At 44.9% G+C, this 13177-nt stretch overlaps 1 protein-coding gene across 5 annotated transcripts in view; it reads right to left on the bottom strand.

The window, feature by feature from the left end:
* The window catches only part of LOC110521551 (breast cancer anti-estrogen resistance protein 3), a 97045-nt gene that overhangs the window by 42977 nt on the left and 40891 nt on the right, over nt 1–13177 (bottom strand). For 4 of the 5 annotated variants that reach the window (XR_002473164.2, XR_002473166.2, XM_021599165.2 and 1 more), the window contains exon 4: nt 4599–4956. Coding sequence is in view for 3 of the 5 variants with exons in the window: in XM_021599165.2 (XP_021454840.2) it covers nt 4599–4956 (358 nt within the window). In the remaining 2 variants the exon portion in view is untranslated. Of the gene's footprint in view, nt 1–4598; nt 4957–12865; nt 13043–13177 lie in introns of those variants that run through there. The other variant, XM_036969087.1, reaches the window with a different exon arrangement.

Below are 13177 nucleotides of genomic sequence, written 5' to 3' on the forward strand. Positions count from 1 at the left end.
TTCACAGTGTGGTGATATCATACAGTTCACAGTGTGGTGGTATCATACAGTTCACAGTGTGGTGGTATCATACAGTTCACAGTGTGGTGGTATCATACAGTTCACAGTGTGGTGATATCATTCAGTTCACAGTGTGGTGGTATCATACAGTTCACAGTACGTGGTATCATACAGTTCACAGTGTGGTGGTATCATACAGTTCACAGTGAGGTGGTATCATACAGTTCACAGTGTGGTGGTATCATACAGTTCACAGTGTGGTGGTATCATACAGTTCACAGTGTGGTGGTATCATACAGTTCACAGTGAGGTGGTATCATACAGTTCACAGTGTGGTGGTATCATACAGTTCACAGTATGTGGTATCATACAGTTCACAGTGTGGTGGTATCATACAGTTCACAGTGAGGTGGTATCATACAGTTCACAGTGTGGTGGTATCATACAGTTCGCAGAGCAGTGGTATCATGCAGTTCACAGTGTGGTGGTATCATGCAGTTCACAGTACGGTGATATCATACAGTTCACTGCGCGTTGGTATCTTTCAGGACATACAATATATCCCCAACCTCTTGGGTCTGAGAGGCTAGAGAACAAAGATGTTGGGAGGCATAGTGGAGATTTGATTATTTTTCACAGAAAGAGGATGAGCGAGGCCGCAGGCCAGCCAAAGAGCCTCTCCCTCTGAGCGGTTGAGTGTCAGCCAAACCACAGCTGCATCGTTTCGCAGAGAGAAAATGTGTACCCTACAAAACCACTGACTTTCCTCAAACCTCAAGTTCAAATGGATCTCAGTCAAGCCAAGGACAAGGACAGGCCAGGTCACACACAGACGACCTGGCTATAATTGGATTTCTCGCACACAACCTCCCCTTCTCTGACTGACTGACTGAGAGAGAGGGGCACTTGACATGCAACACTCCCTCAGCCTTACAGAAGAGTCAAAGGTTGTTCTGCACGCCTAAGGCACATGCACATTACTGACTCAAGGGGCAGTGTGACTCTATTGGCAAATCCCTCAACTTTTACACGTATAGTACAGTGAATCAGCACTCTACGGGGCACAACATAACTTCAATCAAGTCACCTTATTGAAGTCATTTTCATTAATAAATGCATACATATACTACTCACACTGAGTGACCATCTGGCCATGGAATAGTTAATACAGGAGAAACTGGGGGAGGTGAAGGGGTGTGAATGATTGGCCCAGGGTGAGTCGGATAAATCTCTTTATTTTACAGGGTAGCAGCAGGTGTGTGTCCCCTCAGATAGAACATGTTCTGTCCCTCAGCCTCTTGCTGGCTGGTTCAGCTGGGGAGAAGGACATGTAGCAGCAGCCTTCCAAAAGCAGTACCAGCACCTGATGGTCTGGGCTGGGTGAACATTATAAACAGAACTACAAACACACTGACAGGAATTATAGTGTGTACACTGTGATTGGCTTAGAAGCGTGTGAGTCCCACAGCCAATCAATACAAATGATGGTGTACAGTAAATGTTTGTTCTGTGGCTGTGTTTGATATTGGAATTGAAGGTTCACTGTACCTAACCAACCACAGCATGATTTGATCATAACAATAGCATATTTTTCCTGGATTCGGGTTAGCGCACTGCGTCCTTGGAAACATCGAGGCCTGGCATCATGATTTATCTCTGTTGTGATCCTGAGGATAGCCTTGGCATGGCCGGAAAACAACAATATGTCCCTTGAAAGAATGTGGTGTGTGTGATGTCTATTCGCCTACCCACATGGTCCTATCAATGTACTGTACATACTGCAGCTCCATGTTTTTGTTTTGGATCAGAGTGGTTTATTCAGAACTGACCCTGGCAGTCAGATATCTGGAAAAACACTCTTCACTTTTTTTTGTTTTACCTCCACCACTTTTCCCCATTCTCCAGCCTTGCCTGTTACCATACAGGGGTCTGGCACAAACTCAGCAGCAGCCCATTTCTCAACAGAACAAACAGAGAAGATCAGGTCAGTCTAGATTCTGAGCTCACGGCCAGCTCCAACTTTAATCAGCCCTTTCATCTCCTCTACGAGGCTGTAAATCTCCTCTCCAGCTCAACCTGAGACCAACTCGTAAAGGATTTGCAGGCACACCGCAGCCAGAACTGTCTATCTCTCCCTGGAGCAAAGTGAGTGAGCCCTGGGTTATAGGGGCTATCTGGCTTATACATACGCACACAGACAGACTGAGGTCAGGGGTCACCTGAAAAATGTCTCCCTTTGTGGATCAATCCAGATAGTGTCATCGATACAGAATAAACACTGATTAAGTAGCGTGTCACTGAAGGATGGAGCACTGTCTGGGGCAAGGGTCAACAGACAGTCAGGGAGACTAACAGGTCAGCACAAAGAAACATAGGTTTATTTAAAACATGTACAATATCCATGGAACAACAACTATCCAAGTAGTTCAGTGAGCAGAAATGAAGTGGTCATTCACTCATGTAATCTCCATGAAAAGAGATGATAGAGTGGCATATCCTCCCATCTGAAGTTAAGGACAGACCTATCTTTTCATAACAGAACAGGACAAAGACCTTTGAGTAATCCTGAAATCTCCCCCTCTAGCCAGCCACAACCAGTCAACCAGTGGCCTTAAGATAGACACAATGGGGCTGCAGTCCTGTCCTGTAGCAGGCAGCACAGTGCAGGCAGAATGGGTCCCTAAGAACTAAAGCTTTTATAGTGTTCTGTTAGCCTTCATCCATGTCCCCACATCAGTGTCTAGAGTTACAGCAGCAGCCACAATCGGATACACTACAGCTGGACTCTGGGCTGTGTACTTAATGCCACAGGATCCCCTGTTCAAATCAAATGTTATTGGTCACATACACATATTTAGCAGATGTTATTGCGAGTGTAGCGAAATGCTTGTGTTCCTAGCTTCAACAGTGCAGTAGTGTCTAACAATTCACAACAATACACACAAATCTAAAAGTAAAATAAATATATAAATATTAGGACGTGCAATGTTCTGAAGAAGACACTACACCTCAGGGCTCTCTTCAGTACCTCTCTAACCCTCCTCTGCCTCCCTCTCTCACCATCTCTCCCTCCCTCCTCCTCTCTCTCTCTCTCTCCCTCCTCCCCTCACTTTGCTGAGTCAGACAGTCCTCTACCCTTGTTGTTCCTCTTCACCTCCACTGTGTATCCCATAGTGCCAGAATGGAGGTTGTTATGGAAACCAGTGGCTAATTTATTCTCTTTCCCTTTGTCTAGATTTTACCTTCACTAACCTCACCAGCTTTATGGGGATGAAATACTAGACCAATATTAGATAACCTTCAAATGTCAAGGGATGGACGCAGCCTTTTCAGTTCTAATTAACACCCCCCTCGCACCCCGACCCACTTCCTCCACCCAGGCCCAGACATATTCTATCTGCCTGCTCAGAGCGTGTCTAAAGAGGGGGGCTGTGTTTCATTCTGTCCCGCGCTGCTGGGTTGCTCTGGTCTACAGTGTCACATAAAGACATCCTTCAGTGATTTCAAAAAAACTTTTACTGTTAAAAAGTGATATCCCAAGTATAAATACAGTTACTTTCACACACTAAAGGGTAAAAACAATGTTTGAGCAAAAAATATATATATTTTTTTACACAACTGCATACTTCAAGGAGTAGGGCATTCAATGAGTTGGTCTGATGGGAATCCATGATGTCATTGGACTCCCCGTTGCTTAAGGAACATTAAAGGAGCAATAGAGAACAAAAGATGAAAGCCCCCCCCCCCCCCCACTTGTGCTATGTAATGATTTGCCTGGACAACCTATTGAGATGTGCCTTTTGTTAAGTAAATCAGGTGTTAAATGAGGTGAAAAGGAGACTGGAGTGCCACTTTAAGACTCTGCCACACAGGATCTAACTCACAGCCAGGGCTGTCTGGGCCTATATCTCTCAACTAGAGACAAGCTTTGTTGTTGTGTTGGGTGGTTTATATCACCCTAAACAGAAGCCTTCCCGTCACTCCATCTCTGTGAGATGTGTGTATGTTTTATTATGTCTCTGCCCACAGCTTTCTGGGCTAATCACATGAATTGATGCTGTGGAACTTCTACCTTCCCTTTCTGTGTTATCTAAGATCAAGCTAGCCCTATCAGCAGTCTGACACTGTTGTGTTTCAGTAGTGAGTGCAAGGTGCTGTGGGGAGGAGGAAGGCCCAAGCCCCGGATAACATCTAGAGGGGGCCAGAGTGAAGCTGCAATGCAGTGACTCAACAGAGCCTGAGGGATATGACAGACAGTAGCAGAGAGGCTAGTGCTAACATGTGCTGCTCACGGATTAGATCTCAGCTGACCTGCTTACCATGACAGACACTTGAGCTGGGACACTATTTCAGAGTGAAGTAGTCTCAGTCAGTCAGGGGGGTGATAGTAGCACAGTACTCAAGTAGCTTTGAAGAGTGACCCCTAAGTGTCTTATTTTACAAAACATAACCCTTTCTTTTAGATTGCGTGATATGAACAAAGGAAAATGTAGTATTTAGTATTTATTAGGACTCTTATTAGCTGCTGCCAAGGTAGTCCTAAACTAGGCCTAAATATAAAGCATAGCACTGGAGCATTAAAGGATGTGTGTCTGTACCTGTATGCAGAGCGGCCTTCCCTCCCTGTATGGTAAGGCTGGTGTTCCTCTATGATGTTGTGAATGAGTGGCGAGGAGGGCAGGCGGGTGCGGGCCGGGTGGGGAAGGGTGCCCATGTGGCTGTACATGTCCCAGGAGCGGGCAGGGCCCTGGGCAGGGGCTGGGGACCCTTTCTTCCTCCTAGGCAGAGTGCCATGGATGGAGACACTGTGGTATCCGGCCTGGGGCAGCTCTGGTACTGCAGGCCTGGAGGTCAGCAGGTCCATGGAGGAGGCCAGGGGACACGGCCTGCTGCCCACGCCCATGTGCATATTCCTGGGCAGACTGGCAAACTTCCCCTCCGCCATCATCCTCAGCTCTGAGAGGGAAGAAAGAGAGAGACACACATCAGAACAGATGGCAGGAAGAGTGGACTGAGGACCTACTTCCACCTAGAGGTTATATAAGGCTGGTTATCGCAGACGACTGTGTTTTCTCCTTGTTATGACAATATCACAGAGACATGGTGTCTGGGACAGTAAACAGGTGCTGCTGATGCACAAGATGGGTGGCAACATTTACGTGCGTGCCTTTCCTCTTAAGCTGTCAGTATAGTACAGTACAGTGACAATGGCATTGCTACTGGATATGTTAAGATCATGTTATATACGTAAGTACACTGAAATGATGCCAATGGCACAGAGACCACCATCCTTCATTTATCCAAGTCATAGTTCCACTGATGATCCCTCCCTCTCCATACAACCACCCAGAGAGAGAGGAACAGCAAGGAGCATGGAGACACAACTCCAGGCTATCAGTGAACCACCAGCCAGTCTGACTCTGACAACACAACAGCAGATAGGGATCTCTTGTTCTCGGTCTTCTCCAAAAACATGTTTACCTCAGTTTGGACCACTACGCCTCTAATTGGACAATGAAATAAAGACTTCTTTCTAAGCCGAGAAGCTTTTCTGCTCAGCTTTCTGCTTTTATCTGTTGCCTCCAGCCAACTCCTTAACATGCTTAACAAGCAGAGAAACCAAATTCCCTCCTCAGCAGAGAGGGGATGACGTCACTTGTTGTTGCTGCTGCTGTTTCCTCACCTGCTCCTCAAAGAGCAGCAGCACAGGATTATTCATAACCTGTCTCATTTCTTAAACTTGACGTGGCATGTGAAGGGGAGTGAGTGTAAAACAAAATGGTATGTCAATCATCTCAGGGTTTAGCTGTAATTTAGGTTGTTTGATTATCATACTGTAAGGGGTCAACTGAGGATAAAGCCTGCGGTCTTCATTCAAATACAATTTTGTGGTGATGGAAGATAAAGAAAACCTTTGGTTAAGATCGCCTGGCACTTTGATCATTTCTTAAAAAACAGCCTAGACAAGACTGGTCACCATCCTTCACTGTGTTTTTGCTGGTGACCAGCCTTCACTGTGTTTTTGCCAGTGACCAGCCTTAACTGTGTTTTTGCTGCTGTCTTCGCTGTGTTTTTGCTGGTGCCTTCACTGTACTTTTGCTGGTGACCAGCCTTTACTGTGTTTTTGCTGGTGACCCGCCTTCACTGTGTTTTTGCTGGTGACCCGCCTTCACTGTGTTTTTGCTGGTGACCCGCCTTCACTGTGTTTTTGCTGGTGACCAGCCTTCACTGTGTTTTTGCTGGTGACCCGCCTTCACTGTGTTTTTGCTGGTGACCAGCCTTCACTGTGTTTTTGCTGGTGATCAGCCTTCACTGTGTTTTTGCTGGTGACCCGCCTTCACTGTGTTTTTGCTGGTGACCCGCCTTCACTGTGTTTTTGCTGGTGCCTTCACTGTGTTTTTGCTTGTGACCAGCCTTCACTGTGTTTTTGCTGGTGACCCGCCTTCACTGTGTTTTTGCTGGTGCCTTCACTGTGTTTTTGCTGGTGACCAGCCTTCACTGCGTTTTTGCTGGTGCTTTCACTGTGTTTTTGCTGGTGCCTTCACTGTGTTTTTGCTGGTGCCTTCACTGTGTTTTTGCTGGTGATCAGTCTTCACTGTGTTTAGGACACTGGTGACCTGCATGGTATGCTGGTGACCAGTCTATTCTGGTATGCTGGTCACCAGCAAAACCAGCATCAAAGTGCTTCATTAATTAAGACAGAACATTACATGTACTATAAGGCCTTACTTTTCAGGTTCTAGTTTCCCCCTAATACAGTAGCCACATCAGGCCTGCAAGTCACATCAGGCTGGCTTGCAAATGGATTTTTAATTCCTGTTGGAATCCAGACAGAATGGGGGATATATAACAATTGTAACTTTTATTCACCCACAATCTGTATTCATAATTACTGCCTGGGTTAGAAAGATGAATAATGAAACTACCTAAACCATCTAAACTGGAACAACCATTTCAGTAACAGGTACAGTAAGTCCAACTAACAGATTGGATTAGTTTATAAACATGTATGTTATTTATCGTTGTGTAGCATAAGATTTATTAATCAATCAATGTACATGCAAAAACACAAAAAAATGTGAAACAAACCATTCAAAAATATCTAACTGCAGTAGAGAATTCTGGGAAATATGATAATGATGGGCATGGTTTTGCCAGGCCAGCTTGACCAGTTAGACTATTGTGGACCAGCATAGATCGGCATGATCACTAGCATACCATCATAAACTGGTCACCAGCGTCACCAGCTTGACCAGCTGGTCGGCCAACCTAACCAGCTAGACCATGCTGGTCAGACCAGCTTGAAATGTTACTGTTTTTTTCATCAGGGTTTGCTTTACACATTCATGTATGGATGTGAACCTCTGTGTGATTAAAAAAGCAGAGTAGTGCAGAATGCGTGTAAAACAATGGGCGGTGGGTTGAGGGAGCAGCAGTCCTATAGAAACAGCCCCTTGGGGAGGATGGGGACAAGGAGAGGTGGAGAATCCACTGACCCAGACAACAGCTGAATGTGACCACGCACTGACCCTATTAACTAGCGCTATTCAACACACATACACACGGTCACCGTGACCCCAACACACACACACGGTCACTGTGACCCCAACACACACACACACACACACACACAAGGCCTGGTGCTGCTTTCAGAGCCTTTGTCCTCTTTCTTCTGTGTGAAATTTAATCTGAGCCAGCGCTGGTGTCAGTGTTTAGGTCTGGTATTAACTCTGTGACCTGTCTCTAACTGAGAGGGGGAGATTAAGGCCCTGCTTCACATCCCTAAAATGGTTCATCCTCCCCACAGGGATTGCAGTGCAACCAGATATGTTCTTCTATGGGGAGATGCTCCGCTGTTTAACCCGCTGGCTGAGTGCCAGGAGGGCAGCAGAAGGGAGGACTACTCTGTAGCATGGGAGGAATTCCCCACCATCACGGGTACTGCTGACTGACTGACTGACTGATGGGAGAGTACCATAATCTGCCCTGTGATGACAGCACACTTCCAAATACACAGACACACTCATTCCTATCATGTAAATGCAATTTAAATAGTAGTACAACATAGTCCTGAAATTGACGTATGCGAAGATCTCCATTCTCTCTGTTCTATGTCTCCTTACTCAGCATAGCAGCATCAATGAGATGATAGAATGCTGGGAAATAACCATGGTTAACAACAGGTTTCAATCTCAGGAGAATTTAGGGCATTTCAGGGTGAAATTGGATCGGAAACACTTTTAATCCACCTACTGTGTTCCAGGTGTATTGTGAGACTAAAGATCAGATCAGAGTACTGGCTTTCACAGAGTGATTTGGTACTGTTAGCTATCCAGAATCAAAAACTCCACTATATTTTTTTAAAGTCTCCCAGAAATTGCTTAACACCTCTAATATCATATCGATCACATGTCCTGACGTGGATCTCAAATCACCACAGCTGTTTATTCCCCTGCTCTGTGTCCAGACTCATCATGTGGGCTCAGTCACTGAGCACGTTCCACTTACTCATCATCATCATCAACAACATCATACCACAGAACAAACACAAATTACAGTCTATGGGGGTGTGACAAATCACACAACTCACCCAGAGAGGGGAGGTTTTACTCTGCCCAAAATCTGTCCACGAAAATAACCCCACGAAATGAGCAATTTTTGTATGGCGGTCAATGAGGGAGTGTGGAATTTGTAAAAAAAAAAAAGAAGAAAAAAGAAAACCATAACTACAAAGCAAAATCGGGTTCTGAGAAATTTTAGCAAAACCGTGGGATGGTGCCAGGTTTCCTTCAGATGTGACATTTGGCATTCAGGCCAAAGAGTTCAATCTTGGTTTCATCAAACCAGAGCATCTAGTTTATCTTGGTCTGAGAGTCCCTTAGGTGCCTTTTGGCAAACTCCAAGCGGGCTGTCATGTGCCTTTTTCTTAGGAGTGGCTTCCGTCTGGACTCCCTACCATAAAGGCCTGATTGGTGGAGTGCTGCAGAGATGGTTGTCCTTCTGAAAGGTTCTCCCACCTCCATAAAGGAACTCTGGAGCTCTGTCAGAGTGACCATCGGGTTCTCGGTCACCTTCCTGACGAAGGCCCTTCTCCCCTGATTGCTCAGTTTGGCCAGGCGGCCAGCTCTAGGAAGAGTCTTGGTGGTTCCAAACTTCTTCCATTTAAGAATGATGGTGGCCACTGTGTTCCTGGGGACCTTCAATAATGCAGAAATGTTTTGTAACCTTCCCCAGATCAGTGCCTTGACACAATCCATAATCAGAGCTCTACTGACAATTCCTACAACTTCATGACTTGGTTACGGCTCTGACATGCACTGTCAACTGTGGGACCTTATATCGACAGGTGTGTGCCTTACCAAATCATGTCCAATCAATTGAATCTACCACAGGTGGACTCCAATCAAGTTGTAGAAACATCTCAAATATGACCAATGGAAACAGGATGCACCTGAGCTCTATTTTGAGTCTCATAGCAAAGGGTCTGAATACGTATGTAATTAAGGTATTTCAGTTGAATTTGCAAAAAAAAATTAAAATAAGTCAGAATACTTTCCCGAATGCACTGTATTTATTTTGTTAGAGCGGTCACTTGACTATCTTGTCAATATAATAAACTATCTTTGACTCAATCAAACACCCGACCTTAACCAACAGCACCCACCTAGTGCTAAGCAGCCATTTTGTGCCAGACCACTCTTCAGTGGCCAGGTGAGGATTCCTATAGAAGCCAGTGAAACTGGTGGGGCTGGGGCAAGGGGTTAATTGGCTGGTGCCTGAGGGCTTAGGGCTGGCCAGTGTGTGGAGGCTTGCTGTTGACCTCAGAAAAAGCAGAATGAGAAACCAGTAGTGAGTCAGTGTGGCCAAAACCAGGCACATCTGTTCCCACTCAAGGAATGCTGTTTGATAATTACTTCCCTGTGGTGAGTCTGTTGCACGTGCTGGAAGACAAAGGGTTAACTCTGTCTGGGCTCATTAAGACAACATGAATATTCAATATTCTGATCAAATAAATGATTCATGTGAAATACTAGAAGAAGTGACAAGGTTATGGCTGTTATTTGAACTGAGGTGTGAGTGTAGAAAATCGCCACCGTCCCTCTTCTTTTGTCTATCTCCTCTCTGCCTCATGATGTCACTCCGCTTTACCTCACACTGTTTCACTTCCTTTCTCTCTTTTGTCTGTCTACCTCTCACAAGCACAATGGTCTTTCTCTGGCTCTCTCCATCTCTGTCTCTGTCCTCTCATCACTTTAACTGCTGCCCACTGCTGACATCATCCTATGTATATTACACACACACACACACTAGCTCATGTCAACAAACACAAATATTGTATTTTTTTACTGTACTTATAGTAGGAGCATTGTGTCCTGCACTAGTCACACAGCATCTACAAATCTGTTACCTAATTGTGAGCAATGACAAAATTGGCCTTGATCAGAAAGATATGTGAGTCAAAATATAAAGGAAATGAAACTATAAACATCAAAACTAAAGCTTATTAGAGAAGTTACTGAAAAGTGGAGGAAGAGAATATTCCAGTGCATTTCAAAACCAACTGGCCAGTATAATCAGAGTTATGTTGTTTTCTCCAGCCTTCCCCCACACTCACTCCTCCATGTGAATCTAGTGAATAATGCAAGTCCCCTTTAATGAATTCAAACCTGCGTTGAGTGGACAAAAGGCCAGAGAGAGGCTGTGGGCCACGAGAGTACTCTGCAAAATAAAACCTCTAAAACATTTGGCACTATAGGGCTGACTGCTATGCCCATCCAGCTTCTCCCATCCATCCCATATCTGACAATGGAAACAGGCAGTTCTGAGGGAGACAAAACAGTTTGGTCTAGTCTAGTTTAGAATATCAGCCTGTTGTACTCCGTGATCATTTGGGCTGACCATACATCTCTCCCCCCATCAGACCCATCACACCCAGGGCTTTGGGAGTTCTCTCTCCCTGCATTAACGCTGGTCCTCCACTCAGTACACAAATCACAGTGAATCAGGCTGGATACAGGCTCTGAGCCGGCTTTCAGGGTTTCTATAGCAGGGTGTCCAGCATGCATCTTATCTAGTTTACAGGAAGGAACAGGAAGCTGTGGAGAAAGGATCTGACTTGTGAATAGCTCACATGCCCAATCAGCTGAGGTGTGGAGGCAACAGGCAGGGCAGGGAGATCCGGATGTCTTTCAGATGGGCCTCTAAATGCAGCAGCCAGCAGACACTTCACAGCTCTAGGGACCTATAAAATCTGTTTAATTTTTGCCTGATTTCATTTTTCCCTCTTATAATCATACTTATTTTTTATAAAGAAAAACAACACAATGTTTCAACCACATCAGGGGACCATTTTTGACATCCGGGAAGAATCTAATAGATTTTGTGCACACCAGCAATAGACCATTGTTTGGTTAGCAGTGTTTCTGTAGCACTCATCTCATTGCAGAGTTTGCAAAACAAATGGCCACTGGGATTGATGCAAAGTTAACAGGTTTTTGGGAAAACCTTCTTCTGGTTGAGATGGAATCATTAGCATCATCGCTAGCGGCTACACAAAGTGTAGACATACACGTGCACCGCACACACATAGACAGGGGCATTCCTGTTTTGTTTCACAATGTTGCAGGAAAATATGAATCACTGATACATTTTGTTCGTGACTTATGATTAACTTGGGCCAATTAATGCATTTTCTAATAAGTTCAATAGATTTAGTTGATTTCCTACTACTAAATCCAATACATTTTTAAATATTGTTGCATTCAGTTTTAATGTCTGGATTCTGTCCACATTCTCTGCTACGCAGATTTTATAAGGCCCTACAGCTCCAGCTCTGTCACATGCTGCAGGCCTGGCCCCTCATTACCCAGACAGCAAAGCAGACACACAGGGAAAGCTAATGAGTGGCACAGGAAAACAACGCCACAAATAAAAATCATGCAGGGAAATGGAGAGGGATAAAATTAACCAGAGGAAACTGATTGAGTGAGGTTGCCCTTCCTCTCTCACCGCAAACTGGAGAGAGTGGATGGGCGGAAAACTGAGGACAAACATGCTTGCACACAGACATTAGCATAAACATACACACACACACACACACACCAGTGCATTACTGAAGCATCCCCTGGCCAGTCTTTCTCTCCAGATCTCTGAAATGAACAATGAGCCCAACTGTCACATGACACTTGTTTGGGCCCTTCTTTTGTTGAGAAAGGGGGGTGTTTGATATGAACTCAGATCTTCCTCTCCTCCTCCTCAGAGAGAAAGACAGCTACAGAGAGAGAAGCAAGAAAGAGAGCGAGAGAGAGAGAGAGAGAGAGAAAGAAACCCGCTGAGTCTTAGTTTATGGGCTGCATGGCTGGTCTGTGTGTGACATATTAATCGCTAGTTATTAAAGCCCACAGCGGTGGCTGCCACTCCATTCCTCACCAACAAGACCAGCTACTGTCATCTCTCTCCTACACACACAGCATCTTAGGTGGACAATTTCCCAAGGGAAAAGTCTCAGAAAGCAAAGTCCTTGAAAGACATTGATTCAGTAGTCGAAATGCTTATCTTATGATATTGTGTAAAATAAAGAAAAAACATTTAGGAAATATTTGTAAAAGTTTGACCTTGTTAGCGAGAAAAGGCTGCAAAAACTGAATTGACTAAAGTAACTCTATTAAAAACAATACTGAGAGTTTCCTGTTGTTGTGAAGACGTGTAAAGTCTGAATAAATCAACGTTCTTTGAAGTCGTAAACATACTAGAGAGATAGATACTGCCCACACCTCTGTAACTCCTATCAGCATTTAGATACAACACCATCACACTCCAACACTCCCTGTGACTTCCATTCAGTATCATTTCCAAAATTCCTTACCTGTCTATTTAAAGTTGTTTTGAAAAAGAGCACAGCCAGAGATTCCCTCCTCACTTTACTTGAGTAGAGTTCCTCCTGAGCTGTAGCACTACAGAGTCCAAGGCATAGTAGACTGACTGACCAGCACAAAGACTCACACAGACAGGCAACAACAAGACCAGCGTGCAGAAACAAATTCCTTCCTCATCTCTCTCTCTCTCTCCCTCTCTCTCTCTCGCTCTCTCTCTCTCGCTCTTGCTTTGTGTCCCTGGGCCTCCCACAGTGGCTGTGTTGCCCTCCTATTCCCCTCAGTAGTATGATATCTATCTCTCA

The sequence above is a fragment of the Oncorhynchus mykiss genome, chromosome 30, assembly GCF_013265735.2.
Source record: "Oncorhynchus mykiss isolate Arlee chromosome 30, USDA_OmykA_1.1, whole genome shotgun sequence".
Taxonomy (NCBI): domain Eukaryota; kingdom Metazoa; phylum Chordata; class Actinopteri; order Salmoniformes; family Salmonidae; genus Oncorhynchus; species Oncorhynchus mykiss.